The following is a 14,297-nucleotide window of genomic DNA, read 5'->3' as shown; positions in this document are numbered from 1 at the left end:
TCCACAGGAAAGCTCTCCTTGCATTTCTGAGCTGCTGTCAGTAACTGGGTTCTCACTGTCTACGACTCACACTCTAGGCTGGCTCTGTCCTTTCCACACAAAACCCTCCAGATGCTGGTCGGACTCATCAGGTTGATGGACGAGGTCACGGACAGCACCATCACATGGAACCCACTGGAGTTCTTCTGAAATCAAGGCCTGCACTAAATTATTTGGGCTTGATCAGAAAGCCTGGGTGAGCTGCCCGTGTGGTGGATGCCCACATTATGTACATACTGCTTGAGGTGTTCAACAACTATAAACTCCTTGTTTGCAGGGTTACCACATGAGCCTTATGCGATGGAACTTCTCAGGAAGCTACCTCAATTCTTGAAGGCTTTTGGGCTAGCTGCAACTGACTAGATGCAGTCAAGGTGGGTATACATTGATGCTTTGGGCCTGTTATAAAAGTTTAGTACAGAAATGTAAGGAGGAAGCTGACAGGATCTGGTTTAACTGGTTAGGTTTAAACTTCATTGGTTAAGTGCAAGACTCCCAACTAACAAAGCAGAAAATAATCCCATGTCCTCACCACTCTGGGTCTTATTGAAAATAGTTTGTTTTAAAGATGCCTTGGCCAGCGAGCACAGGGTAGATGGTGCTGAGAATTAACACAGCAGGTCTCAAGTCTATCCCTGAAAAGGTCTGTTGACAAAGGCTGCCTTTGTTGGCATGTTTGAGTCCCCACCTTCTGGACTGAGAAAAGTGGCTCAACCAAACTATACAACAGATACTTAATGCTGAACAACTGCTTTCTTCATGAGAGTCTGCACTGATGCTACATGCCAGGCAAAATGTGTGAACTTTCCCAGCTCTCAGTAAAAAGTTCAGGTACAGGGTCTCTAATGCTCTTCTGGTAGAAGACATTTAACGTGTTATAACTTACTGCTGTTAAGCTAGTCCTGTGTGATTCTGCAAGTTTGCCTCTTTTTTGGGGATGGGGGGACGCGGGGGGGGGGTTTGAGGTAGGGTCCTGCTCTAGTCTAGGCTTTTACGTGCAGGATGTTCTTTAATTACCCTAGGAGGTGTATGAACTGCTAAAGAAAGGAGATTTAAAGAAGAGCAGAACTATGACAGATGAGTTTATTTGAGGGGTGAAGAAAGCATTTTCTAAAATAAATTGTTCATATTAATACCATTTGAGTGCCTATGAAATTGAGATTCAGATTTATGGTTTTAAATATTGTTATTTATGAGACAGGGAGGCAGAGAATATGGCTGTATCAGGACTTCCTGTCTGCCTCTGCAAACAAACTCCAGATGCATGTGCTACTTTTGTGTTTCTGGCTTTACATGAGCCCTGATAAATGAAAGCTGGACTAGCAGGCTCTGCAAGCAAATGCTTGTAAGTGCTGAGCCATGTCCCTAGCCTAAGAGACCATTTTTAAAAAAAGTATTTGTGAGAAAGAGGCACAGAGAGAAAGAGACAGAATGAGCACACCGGGGCCTTCAGCCCTTGCAAACCAACTCCAGACGTGTGCACCCCATTGTGTGCATGTGCGGCATCGCATGCTGGCATCACTGTGCATGTGGCTTATGTGAACCTGGAGATTCGAACACGCATTCTTAGGCTTCACAGGCAAGCGATTTAACTGCCAAGCCATCTCTCCAGCACTCAAGAGACCACTTTTTAATTAATTAATTAATTTATTTATTATATTACTATTATTATTATTTATTTATTTACTTTTGAGGTAGGGCTTCAATCTTGCTCAGGCTGACCTGAAATTCACTATGTAGTCTCAGGGTGGCTTTAAACTCATGTGATCCACCTACCTCTGCCTTCCAAGTGCTGGAGTTAAAGGCATGCACCACCACGCTGGCTAAGGGACCACTTTTAAGCAGCAGGGAGAACTTTCATAAGCTGCATAGTACTTTTGAAGAACCGATTGACATAGGGTGTTGGGGAGTGTGGCAGGAAGTGAGGTGACAGAAAACAGTGGATATTCCAGACACCGGAGACTCTGGGAATCAGGATAAGAAGTCCACATGTCATCTCATAAGGCAAAATGAGGAGGGAATGGCTATGAATAAAGAGGTTACAGGGCCAGGCTGGAGCTTCTGGATGATTATTCCAGCAGCAACATCGATGAGGAGCTGACAAAAGGAGCAAAGCTTAGATGCAACTGTCACAACACTCCATCTAATGTGGCTGAACAGCCCACGCAGGGCCATGCATATGCAATTGATGGCACAAGTCAGATACATACAAGTGCACATGCCTCTTTTGGCTAGTCACCTGTGTCCTTGTCATCCTTAATAATCAAATGAATAAACACAAGTCGTTCCCTGAATTCTGTGAGCTGTTCAAGCAAATCGGCTCAAGCCAAGGACAAGGTCATGGGAAGTCTGATTTACACAGCTTGTCTGTCAGAAGCACAGCCACCTGAGGCTGCGGCCAGCATGGGAAGTGGGGCAGGTGGTAGCCCTGTGGGTAAAGCCCTCATCCTGTGGGATCTCCCACCATCTCAGGTGCTGAGTTAGATCAGAGGACGCCAGGAAGTGTTTATAGAAGGATCCAAGGCAGGCCTGCTTGCTTGAGGTAGGAAACTGTCTCACTGAGTGAGTAAAGAAAAACACTGGTTTTTCTCTACATATATCTCTCTTCAACGATGATGGAAAACAAAAAACCAAATACAAAGTCCCATACATTTTGGCTTCTTTGGTGGGGAACCAAATTATTGTTTGAAAATAGTTCAACGTAGGGAAGTCAAGAACTTATTTTCTCCAAATTCTTGATGAGGGAAAGCACTTTCTGAAAGAATATCAAGTAACAGACACATGGGGAAAGGTAACCATTAAAAGTTACCACTTTGCAGCCCCCAATGAAACAAAGGATGCAGAAAGCAACCACCAACAGTTGTAAGCAAACCCGAGGCAAAGGCCACGGGGCACTGTGGGATGGCTGGTCAGGCTGCTATTTTACCTCATTGGCAAATTGTAACGTCACTAAGGCAGGACTACAAGGCTTCCTGTGTAATTCAACAGGAAGTACAACACTCCACAGAAATAGAACCAAATCCCCTCAACCCCTTCCAGCTGACGTCTAGCTTACTGAAGGATCAGCAAGTAGAATGAGCTATGTAACATCACAAGGACGCAGCCGGTTAGATCTAGGCCGTGGGGAAGTGTACAGCACAAAGGATACTGTTCTTCACAGAAAAAATGAACCTGCCAATCAAGGGCAGGGAAACTGTGACAGCTTTGGAGAAACAGTACAGTTCACGCTGAACACCTGAAGGAACTGGGAAAACTGAACAGTCTGGGCATTTCAGGATAAAGGAGTAAAAGCCGATTTTAGGATTTTGTTGAAAACAACTCATCCTTTTGAACACAAGTAAAAGAACATGTAGACTACACTTTAAAACGCTTTAGGAAAGGAAGAGAAGTTTGAGAGAGTATAGGACAGGTAAAGGGGAATATGACAGCTGCTACAGCTGGGGACCAGGTAGGCAACAGGGCTTGACACCCTCTTTTTGTGGATATTTAAATACCTTTCTAGTAAAAAATTAAAAAGAACAAATTAAAGTAAAATACCTGCCAAAATTTTGTAATAGTAACACACACTTGGCTGAGGTGTAGGAAAAGAATAGCCTCAAAGGAAATAAATTATTTTTCTAAAAGCCAATTTAATGGATGTATTATTGAATTTACACTTACTGTAGCAAATTTAAGAATGCTAAATTTGGGGCTAGAGAGATGGCTCAGTGGTTAAGACAATTGCTTGTAAAACCTAACAGTCTGCGTTTGATTTCCCAGTACCCACAAACAACCAAATGCAAAGTGGTGCATGTGTCTGGAGTTCATCTGCAGTGGCTAGAGGCCCTGGCACACCCATTCTCATTCTCTCTCTGCTTGCAAATAAATCAAAAACATGAAAAAAAGAATGTTAAATTTCCACAATGTGCACACAAATAAATCAAGAATGATCTCCCAGCAAAACACTATACTCAATATCAAATTGGAAATAATACTAAATAACATGGGAAACTGCTCATGGTAAACTTGTAAGTGCAAAATGCTAGCTATGAAACAGATGAAATACTATTATCCAATTTAGTGTTCTTAAACCTTACACATCCACAGAGAAAAATGGCTGTAACATGTTCTCTTGATGTTAGTAGCTATTATTTGTAGCTGAATGGACTAAAGAACTAAATCTGGACCAGTTTCTCAGAGTGGTTAAGAATGAAGTAAGTGGCTGCAATGGCCAAGTGAAATAACACACTACACGGCAAGGCAGTGGCAGGAGAAGGCAGGATGAACCTGTTAATGCTAACTGTTTCAAAGGACAGGTACTTAGCACACTCTAGTGAGAAAGATCCACTTTCAAATTTAAGAGAAGTGTCAGGTAGGTGAAAGAAGGGGGCTAAAGCTTATATAAAGTTTCAAGTGGTGAGGGGTAAACACCTAAATCCAAATACCTGGGTTGATGGGGAAGCTTATTAGACTATTAAGAGGTTATCATAGTTAAAATCCCAATGCAGGGCTGGAGAGATGGCTTAGTTTAAAGCACTTGATTTCAAAGCCTAAGGACCCAGGTTCAACTGCTCAGTACACATGTAAGACAGATGCACAAGATGGCACATGTGTCTGGAGTTTGTTTGCAGTAGTTGGAGGCCCTGGCACACCCCATTCTTAATCTCTATTTCCTCCTCTCTCTTTCTCAAATAAATAAATAAATAAATGTTTTTAAAAATCCCAATGCAATTCTGAAAACCAAATCAGTGTGCTGACAATTTGTTTATCTATTGTGTTTGTGCCACCCTGACACACTATTGCAAACATTTCTCAAATACATGTTACTATCCAAAATAAATGTTAGAATACTAATATAAAATGCATGCAATTTTATCTTTCAACCTTAGGCCATGTAACTGATCACATATGGTAAGTGACTGACTTTGATTTAGTAAAATCTTGAAAATCCTGCAAAACTATACTCTACATGGTCGGTCAGTAATCAGCAGGAATGGCCTCCTTCAGTGTTTCTACATTCACTGGTGTTAAAACTTCAAGGGTCTCTCTCCTAAATCCAGCAAAATCAAACAAAACTGTCCACACTACCTGGCTTCTGCACTTTCTTTGGATCTTCATAGTCCTTGTCTGGACTCGGAGAGTCCAGAAAGCTGATTTCTTCGGCGATACGTTCCCCCTCCTGGATCTTGAGGTTGTCTTCCTCGTCTTGAATTGAAGACTCCAATTCTGCGTCTTCTGGGTCAAGAAATATCTGGCCCGCGACCACTCTGCCTGTGGGGCTTTGGTCCTTTCCTGACTCATCTGATGGCAAAGGACTCTGGGAATACAAAGTACCGGTTGGTCATCAACTGTATGTGGTCTAGCTCCAACCCAGTGTGATGGCAACCTACGGAAGCCTTCTTGCAGCTCTTTGCAAAGCTCCCTACAGGCAGTGGCTGTGTCCATCACATGCCTTCACCACCTATGTAAGTTTGAATTTCAACTTACACGTTTGTTACCCAGGAAGCCTTCTATAATCCTCTGAGGCCAGACTAGGCTTTCTGTATGCTCCCATCTTTTCTGATACCTCTCCTGTGACAGATCTGAACTAGGGCTCCCTGACTTTATCTGTTTCCTCTGAGATTAGTGCTCACAACTCCTTTGATATATGAGCATCAGCTATACTTACTCTGCAATCAACAAGAAAGTGCATTAACTGCTTAGATTAAAAAAAAAAAAGTCATAAGCAGAAACAAAATTAAAACATATAAAAATACAGGAGTAAAATAAATCAGATGTAGGCTAGAAGGATGTCTTCGTGGTTAAGGCGTTTGCCTGCAAAGCCAAAGGACCCCAGTTTGACTCTTCAGGACCCACGTAAGCCAGATGCACAAGGGGGTACATGCATCTGGAGTTCGTTTGCAGTGGCACACCCATTCCCCCCATGTCTTTCTCTGTCTCAAATAAATAAATAAATAAATAAATATTAAAAAAAAAACCCAGATGTGACAGTACAGATGCATGCCTGTAATCCCAGCACTCGGGAGACAGATAGTTAAATCATTAGTTCAAGGTTATCCTCAACTCCATAGTGAGTTCAAGGCTAGCCTGGGCTATGTAAAATCCTGTCTAAAAAAAAAAGAGGAAGAAAAGGAATAAAATCAAGTTTCTCTACAAATTACTGTCTTAAGGATCTTTTATGTGGGTGCACACAGCATCTTCAAGTTGAAATTAAATCTAACAGATAACACTCAATGTTTGCTACCCCAGGCTGATGAACTCATTCTGTAGCTTGAACTGGCCTCAAAGTCCTCCGTCAGCCACCCAACTGCCGGTTTAGTATTTAAAAAAAATTTTTTTTTGTGCTAAAAGAGCTAGAAATAAGATTGACATCATCTTTTTTTAAAAAATTTTTTGTTATTTTATTTATTTTAGAGCAACAGAGAGAAAGAGGCAGAGATAGAGAGAAAGGGCGTGTCAGGGCCTCCAGCTACTGCAAATGAACTCCAGACGCGTGCACCCCCTTGTGCATCTGGCTAACGTGGGTCCTGGGGAACCGAGCCTTGGATTGGGGCCCTTAGGCTTCACAGGCAAGCGCTTAACTGCTAAGCCATCTCTCCAGCCCAAGATTAGTATCATCTTATCTTTCTCTTTTGTCATTCAATTCTGATAGTGGAAAGATCCAGATCTTATGTACCTTTCTAGGGCACACAATTCTCTGCTTTTAATTTGGTCAATGCAAATTTTGGTACCCACCTTGGGATCTAAGGATTCATCCCGATTACCTTCATCATCTGCAAAGAAATTTTAAGACAATGTTTAATCTCTTTTTGTTGGGAATGATAAATGCTATTAGAAAGCGTTTTGATAATTTATCAAATAATAACCAGCCACTGGATTAGCTAACCTAGAATTATTTAAAAGTTGATTGCATTTTGTGATTGTTCATGAAAGAGTAAAAATATTTTCTTTCTCCAAGTAGGAAAACTAAAAGCCTCCATCTCATCCCCTCAAACTCAAACACATATACACACCTCAGCTTCTTTTTCAGAGTACATCTAAATTCATAAAACTAAATCTGTACTTTCATATTCTGGGTTCCTACCTATTATTTCTCTGCTGAGGGTCTGGAATTACATTAGCTTATTTATAATACTAACTAGTGTTTTACTGTTCCTTAACACTATAGGGTGGGAACTACGGATAACTATTATTATTAATCAGTAGATTTGAAAATGTATTTACACAAATACACTTGGGATTGGGATGTGTGTTCTCTTTTACTGGAGCAGCAGGTACAGGTAAAATGTAGCATTGTACGGTCATGAGAACAATTCATTAAGACGTTCAGACCCAGTGTAAAATGAACAAATTCAGCCATCAGTTACACCTTTCTTCCAAATTCACACACGTTGCTCCTTATGTTCTGACAGATTACAATTTCCCTTCTAGCATGCTTTCCATGTTTTCCGGTTATTTCTACTAGCCTGGCTGGCTGCTACTCCCCCCCCCCCCCCATTCTTTATGTAAACCTGGCTCAACATCCAGGTGCAAATGTTTGGTCTTTGTAGTCCTGGCCAATTTAAAGAAACAGATCTGTCAGCTGGTTTGAATTTCCTTCTTAAAACTACCTGCTTTTTGTGGGGGTGGGGAGGGAGGGAATTACCATGGGATATATTTTATAATCATGGAAAATGTTAATAAAAATTAAAAAAAACAACTACCTGCTTTTTATGGTGGGGCAAGTTTTCCTATTCCCTCCTCCATAAGCTCTATGAGACATTAACTATGAAGTACTATAAAGCCATTTGATTTTTACTGCCAAGCTTGGTTATTTTTATTTCAGTTAGAGATATCCTATATATTTGTGTCTTACAACAAAAAAATGCTTCATAGCTTTATCAAAATATTGAGCTAACATTAAGAAGTGCAATCAACTCATACACAAAACAGTATTCGAATATCTGAGAAAAGTAGTCTACTGGTGATGTTTTGCCATACAGCAGTGCTCTCAAGTCAATGAAAACTCAGATTACAGCAACTATTCACATTCCCAAATTACCTTCAAAATATATTTTTGGCAGGCGTGAGCGGAGGAAGGCCATGGCGTGAGTTAGTCCCACTGAGCTCACCCCTCAGCCCAGATCTTAACAGGTAGCTCAAATTCTGTTCTCAGCAAATCTTTCACAAAGAGGAAGAGTCCATCTTTACAATGTATTGAAATTGTATTTAACAAATGCCATTAATCACAAACTACTAGTTAATATATAAAGAGCAAACATTAAGTGTGCAAACGCATTATGACATATTCCAAACATGGGCCCTTGGATTGATGGGAACTGGAAATACTAATCACTAACTTGTCTCAGTGGTCACAGAGGTGGCTACTAGGTAAGCAATAGTTACCTGTAAATAAATGTGAACAATACACATTTGGAACACTGCAAGCTGTTGGGTATTAGAGGAGCAAAATGTGTTTTTAAACTCCAAGAGAAATGACTTGTGACATCAGGGTTGTTTCATGTGAATTGCATCATGCTTTTCTTGCTTTCACAAACTCTGAGTATATATTAAGATGACTGGGTAAACAAAAGAATTCTCAGTTACTAAACTGGGGAAACTTACTCCACATGGTAGGCTTGAAGAAAAAGCTGCTTCTTTTTTTAAAGCTGATATTCACATAACTTCTTTTAAAAGTTGCTTAAAACACTAAGCACTTCTGAAATGCGGCCTTCAGGTATATATTAAAGACACTGAAGTTATACATAAGTAAAAAGTAAACAGTAATGCTTTTATTGGAACACAGACATTAAGCAGTAAGATAAAATGCAAAAGGATTCAATAAAGAGTTATGCATTTCTCACTTGTCATTCTCATATTCAAAATATAACTGTCAAACTACTATTTTATTAATTGTACACCTTCATTTTAATTTTACTATTTCTTCATTTTTAGTATACTAACTAATAAAGTTGTAAAGTACTAGGACAAGTTTTCAGAGAAGGGTGATTATGACAAATTCACCTTAGCCCCTGCCAAGTAAGCTAACAAAGTAGCACCTGTTGCACCCGTGCAAACACGGAAAGTCGGGGGAGTCGGGCGAAGAGAGCAGCTATCCCGCCCTCTGCTCAGATCTGTGCAGGTCCTAGGACGCTCCCGAGGCTAAGTCACCGCAGAACTAAGCCTGACACCTGGCTTCATCAAATTAACTTGAACGCACAAGGATATGACGGGACAAGCTTGCTCAGCCTCAGTTCTTAATCTGTCAAAGGGAGATAATACCAGCTGTCCTGCGGGTGCACTAAGATGTGAGGAACATACAGCAAAGATTAAACATTCTAAAATTTGTTCCCTGAATTCACGGAATTAATCTAACTTACTGACATATCTGGTAGTGGATCTAATTTAAAAGGCTGAGGAATTGTTTGGCACAAAGGGGAAAAAAGGTAAATCACTTGTTTTTTTTTTTTAATGCTATGGATTGAATTTTTCCTACAATGCTGAGTAGGGGCACTATCATCAATAGGCTGCAATCCCACCCTCAACAGACTATGTATTTCTAAGTGAGAAAAATGATCACCTTTTCACCATTGTCTTGAGAAAATGGAGAAATATACTTTTATAAGCAAGTACCTTTAACTACTGAGCCATCTCTACAACCCAGAAATGTATTTTTTACTCTAATTTTACTTATTGACAGGGAAGAAAAAATATTCCTAATGTAAGTACTGTGCTTTTATGTGTCTCTAAAACAACATATTAGATAATAGCCACTAACAGTGACAGGTGTGGAATCCACTTGGTTGATTAAACACATTTTATTTGATTGTAAACTCAACCTTTTCTGGGTACCATTAACATTTAAACACAGAATTACCACCAAAAAAAAAAAATTTTTTTTTTTTTCGAGGTAGGATTTCACTCTAGTCCAGGCTGACCTGGAATTCACTCTGCATTCTCAGGGTGGCTTCAAACTCACAGCGATCCTCCTACCTCTGCCTCCTGAGTGCTGGGATTAAAGGTGTGCGCCACCACGCTGGGCTTCTTGTTACTGTTTTTTGAGTCAGGGTCTCACATTAGCCCATACTGACCTGGAACTCCCTCTGTAGCTCAGGCTGGTTTCAAACCAACAATACCTCAGCTTTCCCAGTGCTAGGATTAAAGATCTGAACCACTATGCCCAGCTAAATCTGATTAAAAAAAAATTATGTGACAGAGAAGGAGAGAGAATGGGCGCACCAGGGCCTCCAGCCACTGCAAATGAACTCCAGATGTGTGCGTCCCCTTGTGCATCTGGCTAACATGGGTCCTGGGGAACTGAACCTGGGTCCTTTGGCTTTGCAGGCAAATGCCTTAACCATTAAGCCATCCCTCCAGCCCTAAATCTGATTTTTTATATAGGAGCAGAGTTTTAAATCTAAATTTTAAAAATGAGACTGAAATCCTATGTAAATATACACTTCAATGAAGAAGCCAAATCAAAAATCCAGCCTTTATAAAACTTTACAGGTATTTAAACTTTGAGGATCAGAGGTCCGGTTCCAGGACACCCCAGGATGCCCTACCCCTGAGTACCAAAATCTAAGGATAGCCAGGTCCCTTATATAAAATAACACAGCATGTACATACAACCCACATTACTTACAGTATCAAATACAGTGTAAATGTTATGCAAGTACTAGTTGTTCAGGAAATAATGACAGAAATTAAAAAATAAATGTTCAGTGCAGCAGCAGTCTTTCCCCCTAACACTTTCTACCTGGATTGGTTGACTCTGATGGTGGGGAACTTGTGCATCAGGAGGGCCTACTGGCCCTAGTTGCCTTTCACCATGCATCTCTACAGTGCAGTTCTGGCTAAGGTTTTTGCCTGTACTGGAGAAATGTTTCAGCACAGTGGGACACACTGTGTTGGACATTAGAGCAGACAGTTCTTAAGCTCAGTACTTGGCTTTCATCAGTACAATCCCAAGACTCAATAGTCAGTAATAACACTTTTCTAGAATAACCTGCTGAGTGTCTCGACTGTTGATCCATTGACTCCAAACTCTAAGTATATGAAATACAGTCAAAGGAAGAGGTGTGCAAATTTGTATGTTTTAATTTCTTTAAGCTCTGCAAATTAAATTCATGTATACAGTTAATGTTTAGTGTAATTCTCAAACTATAGTGTGAAGAATCACCCACAAAGCTTGTAAATACATGATGTATTCATTCTAGACCTAAAACTTAATTCCTAACAAACTCCTTGGAGCAATTCTGTTGCAGGAGGTCCATAATCAGGAACGCCACCCATGAAATTCACTGCTTCTCTGCCTACTTATTTCGAACAAATAATGGCTAAAATTACATCAAGAGTTACACACTGTATAGTCTTTAAAGATTTGATCATAAACACAAGTTATCACTGGCACTGGAGTAGAACGGACCTCCAGCATGATGCTGGCAGTAACTGGCATATGCTTGTTGCTTTTGAAATGGTGTCTCAAAGCAAATTATGGACAAAATTTTGGTTTGTATTTCTTATTTTAGAAGTAGGATGACATTATGGCTTTGATTTACAACTGGGACAGATAATTTGGGGATTCAGACAAACATCTGGGAAATTGTTGCAAAAGAACAGAGTTGACATTTACACTGTGAACAGTTTCAAAAAAACCTTAAAGCCACTTAACAGCTGTCTCCTTAACGGGAACATTAACATTCCAAAATTTTACTGTATCAACACTTAGCAGTACCGTTTTTTGTTTTTTTTTTTTTCTTAAATAAGCACTTCTCACATGCAAGTTTTCTGATACAGGCAGATCTAAACATGAGAAAAGAAATAATTTTCAGGATGAGAGTTTATGACAGCTAATTGAAAAATCAATTCAAAAGCACATGATTTTCTATATCTATGTAAAAAAAGATGAAACTATTTTCCATTCTTTTTATAAGGCCCAAATCTTTGTCAACAATCATAATCATTAAACCCAAGCATGGGACAACTCAGAAACACTACGATTTCTCAGGAAGGTTTCTAAAAAGGGAGAGTGGCTACAATTAAAACAGAGGTCTCCGTTGGAGGAAAAAAAAAATCATAGTAAAAACAAGACTAACTTATCAGGGATCACCTCAGATGTTGAGCAATGCTGCTCACCTCATTCACTGTCAACATACTGCCCAAAGTGACAGCTCCACAAGTGCCAATTACAAGACGCAGGGCTCCGGGACCATGCACACACGTCCCCTCGGCAGCGACGCGGGGCCCAGGCGGGGGAAGGGTCCCGGCGTCGGGCAGCTGTCGGGATCCATCCCCCCAGGGCGAAGTCCTCATTCGTGGGAAGTCACGTAAACTTTGCTACGTGCGGAGAGGCGTGGGCAAGGCGACCATCCCTTCCTTACCTACAGCTTCCTAAGCCACCCTCTTTGGTCCAGGACAACCGAAGCCCAAGGAAAGAGCAAGTGACAGGCCAGGGCGAGGGTGTGACCAGGGGCAGCGAGGTCCGGAGCGCGGAACCCGCACGGCCCTGTCCACGGCCCGAGGCCTTCGGCCCGAGGGGCGGATACTGACCCGAGGATGCCAACACCGAGCCCAGCAGCACCGCGCACAGCAGAAGCGTCAGCCCGACCCGGACCTGCATCCTGCCCTTGGAGGTCCAGACCCGTCGCCTTCGCCTCTGCCTGCCTCGGCCGCCGCCGCCGCCGCCTCGCCGCCGCTCTTCCTGCTCTACTTTCCTCCCTCCGCCCCTTCCCAGGCCCTCGACCCAATGCGCCAGCCAATCACCGCCCGCCTCCGCGGACTCCTCGCCCAATTGCCGTGGTCTCCCCGCCTTCCTCGCTGCCCCGCCCCCGAGGTCACCCTCAACCAATCACCGTGCGAGGTTTACACACCGATTTTCCCAGTTGGACCACGGCCTCCCTGACATGGCCCCAGCTAATTGGTAGCGTCTGAATCACAGAGCGATTTCCCCTAGGACTACAACTCCCATAATGCACTTCATGAGACTCACTCGGCTTACGCTCTTGGGAAACGTAGTCCATTGTTGGGGCCGCTTACAAGCGCAGGTGCCACACTGAAGACAAGGAGTATGTAGCTCGTATTTGGCTAAGCGTGTGTATACACAGGACTCTTTTGCCTTGGATTCAGAATAATTATTAAGAAACAGAACATTATAAAAAGTAAGAACTTATGTGTTAAGAATCTCAGTTTATTGTATAAATTTGAGTTAGACATGAGGTGAGCAGGCAGAAAAAAAATGCAACAAGTAGATTGAAAATTTTCAGAATTTTAAAAACAATTAAAAAAACAGGTATTTAAAAAAAACTCAGGTAAAGTAGTACTACTGTTTATGTAGATTTTTTTATCTTTTAGAAAAATATTTTTATTTATTTGAGAGCGCAACATAGAAAAAGAAGCAGACACACAGAGAGAATGAGTATTGGCACACTTGGATCTCTTGCCACTGCAAACGAACTACAGATGCGTGCACCACTTTGTGCATCTGCCTTTTTCTGGGTATTGAGGAATCGAAATGAGCTATCAGGTGTTTGCAATCAAGTGCCTTTAACTGCTGAGCCATCTCTCCAGCCCAACCTAAGTTCTTTAAATACCTGTTTATAAAACCTTTTACCTAAGCAGGAGAGCAACACATTTCCAGTCCTCTTTTCCCTGACAAAACAAGAAGAAATAAGTCTCATGCAGTGAAGATGGTCTCAATGGCAGTATTCAGTTTTACTGCAATATCTTCCATCCCAGAACATGTGCCAATAGGTTCTTCAAATCCGTTAAAACACTTGTCCTCACCACTGTCTTGTGAAATATTTCACTGAGCCCTTTTTCTTTGACCACATGAAGGGAGGTAGCCTGTGTGTGTGGAGACAGAGGTGACAGTGAAGGCATTTGCAGACAGAAAGGCCTCATGTTGATTCAGCCTGTTCCCCTCCTGCCCCCCACCCCCACCCCATAGCAGGGCGAGGCTTGGTGCTGTCACCTTCTCCTTAATCACGTTGTGTCATTCATTCTGCTTTCCCAGCACCAGTCCGTGGTCAGCTCTCAGGGCAGGAGCCCAGCCTGGGGCATGTTTCAGGGCTTGGGAAAAGCTCTCCTTGACCCTGTGTCTTCACACCCCTCAGCATTTGTTTTCCATCATTCACATTAGAGGGGATGAAGGAATGATATCTTATAAATCTCCTCGCTCTTTTTCTCTCACGCACTCCATTTTGACAGGGTCTCACACTATATATAGCCCCATCTGGCCTGGAACTCACTATGCAGCCCAGGCTGGCCTCCTGAGGGCTGCAATTACAGGCATGAGCCAT

At 41.8% G+C, this 14,297-nt stretch overlaps 1 protein-coding gene across 1 annotated transcript in view; it reads right to left on the bottom strand.

Annotated features, from left to right (window-relative positions):
* Sel1l (SEL1L adaptor subunit of ERAD E3 ubiquitin ligase) overlaps positions 1 to 12,697 on the bottom strand; it is a 55,016-nt gene extending 42,319 nt beyond the window's left edge. Inside the window, exons 1-3 of the mRNA XM_004649362.2 lie at positions 12,550 to 12,697; positions 6,754 to 6,791; positions 5,107 to 5,335 (exon numbers count right to left, since the gene is read on the bottom strand). Of these exons, the coding sequence (XP_004649419.1) occupies positions 5,107 to 5,335; positions 6,754 to 6,791; positions 12,550 to 12,619 (337 nt within the window). The 5' untranslated portion in view covers positions 12,620 to 12,697. The remainder of the gene's footprint in view (positions 1 to 5,106; positions 5,336 to 6,753; positions 6,792 to 12,549) is intronic.
* Positions 12,698 to 14,297: the final 1,600 nt, after the last annotated feature.

The sequence above is a fragment of the Jaculus jaculus genome, chromosome 7 (assembly GCF_020740685.1).
Source record: "Jaculus jaculus isolate mJacJac1 chromosome 7, mJacJac1.mat.Y.cur, whole genome shotgun sequence".
Taxonomy (NCBI): Eukaryota; Metazoa; Chordata; class Mammalia; order Rodentia; family Dipodidae; genus Jaculus; species Jaculus jaculus.
Note: the sequence above shows the minus strand (reverse complement) of the source record. Positions and strands in the feature narration are given on the sequence as shown.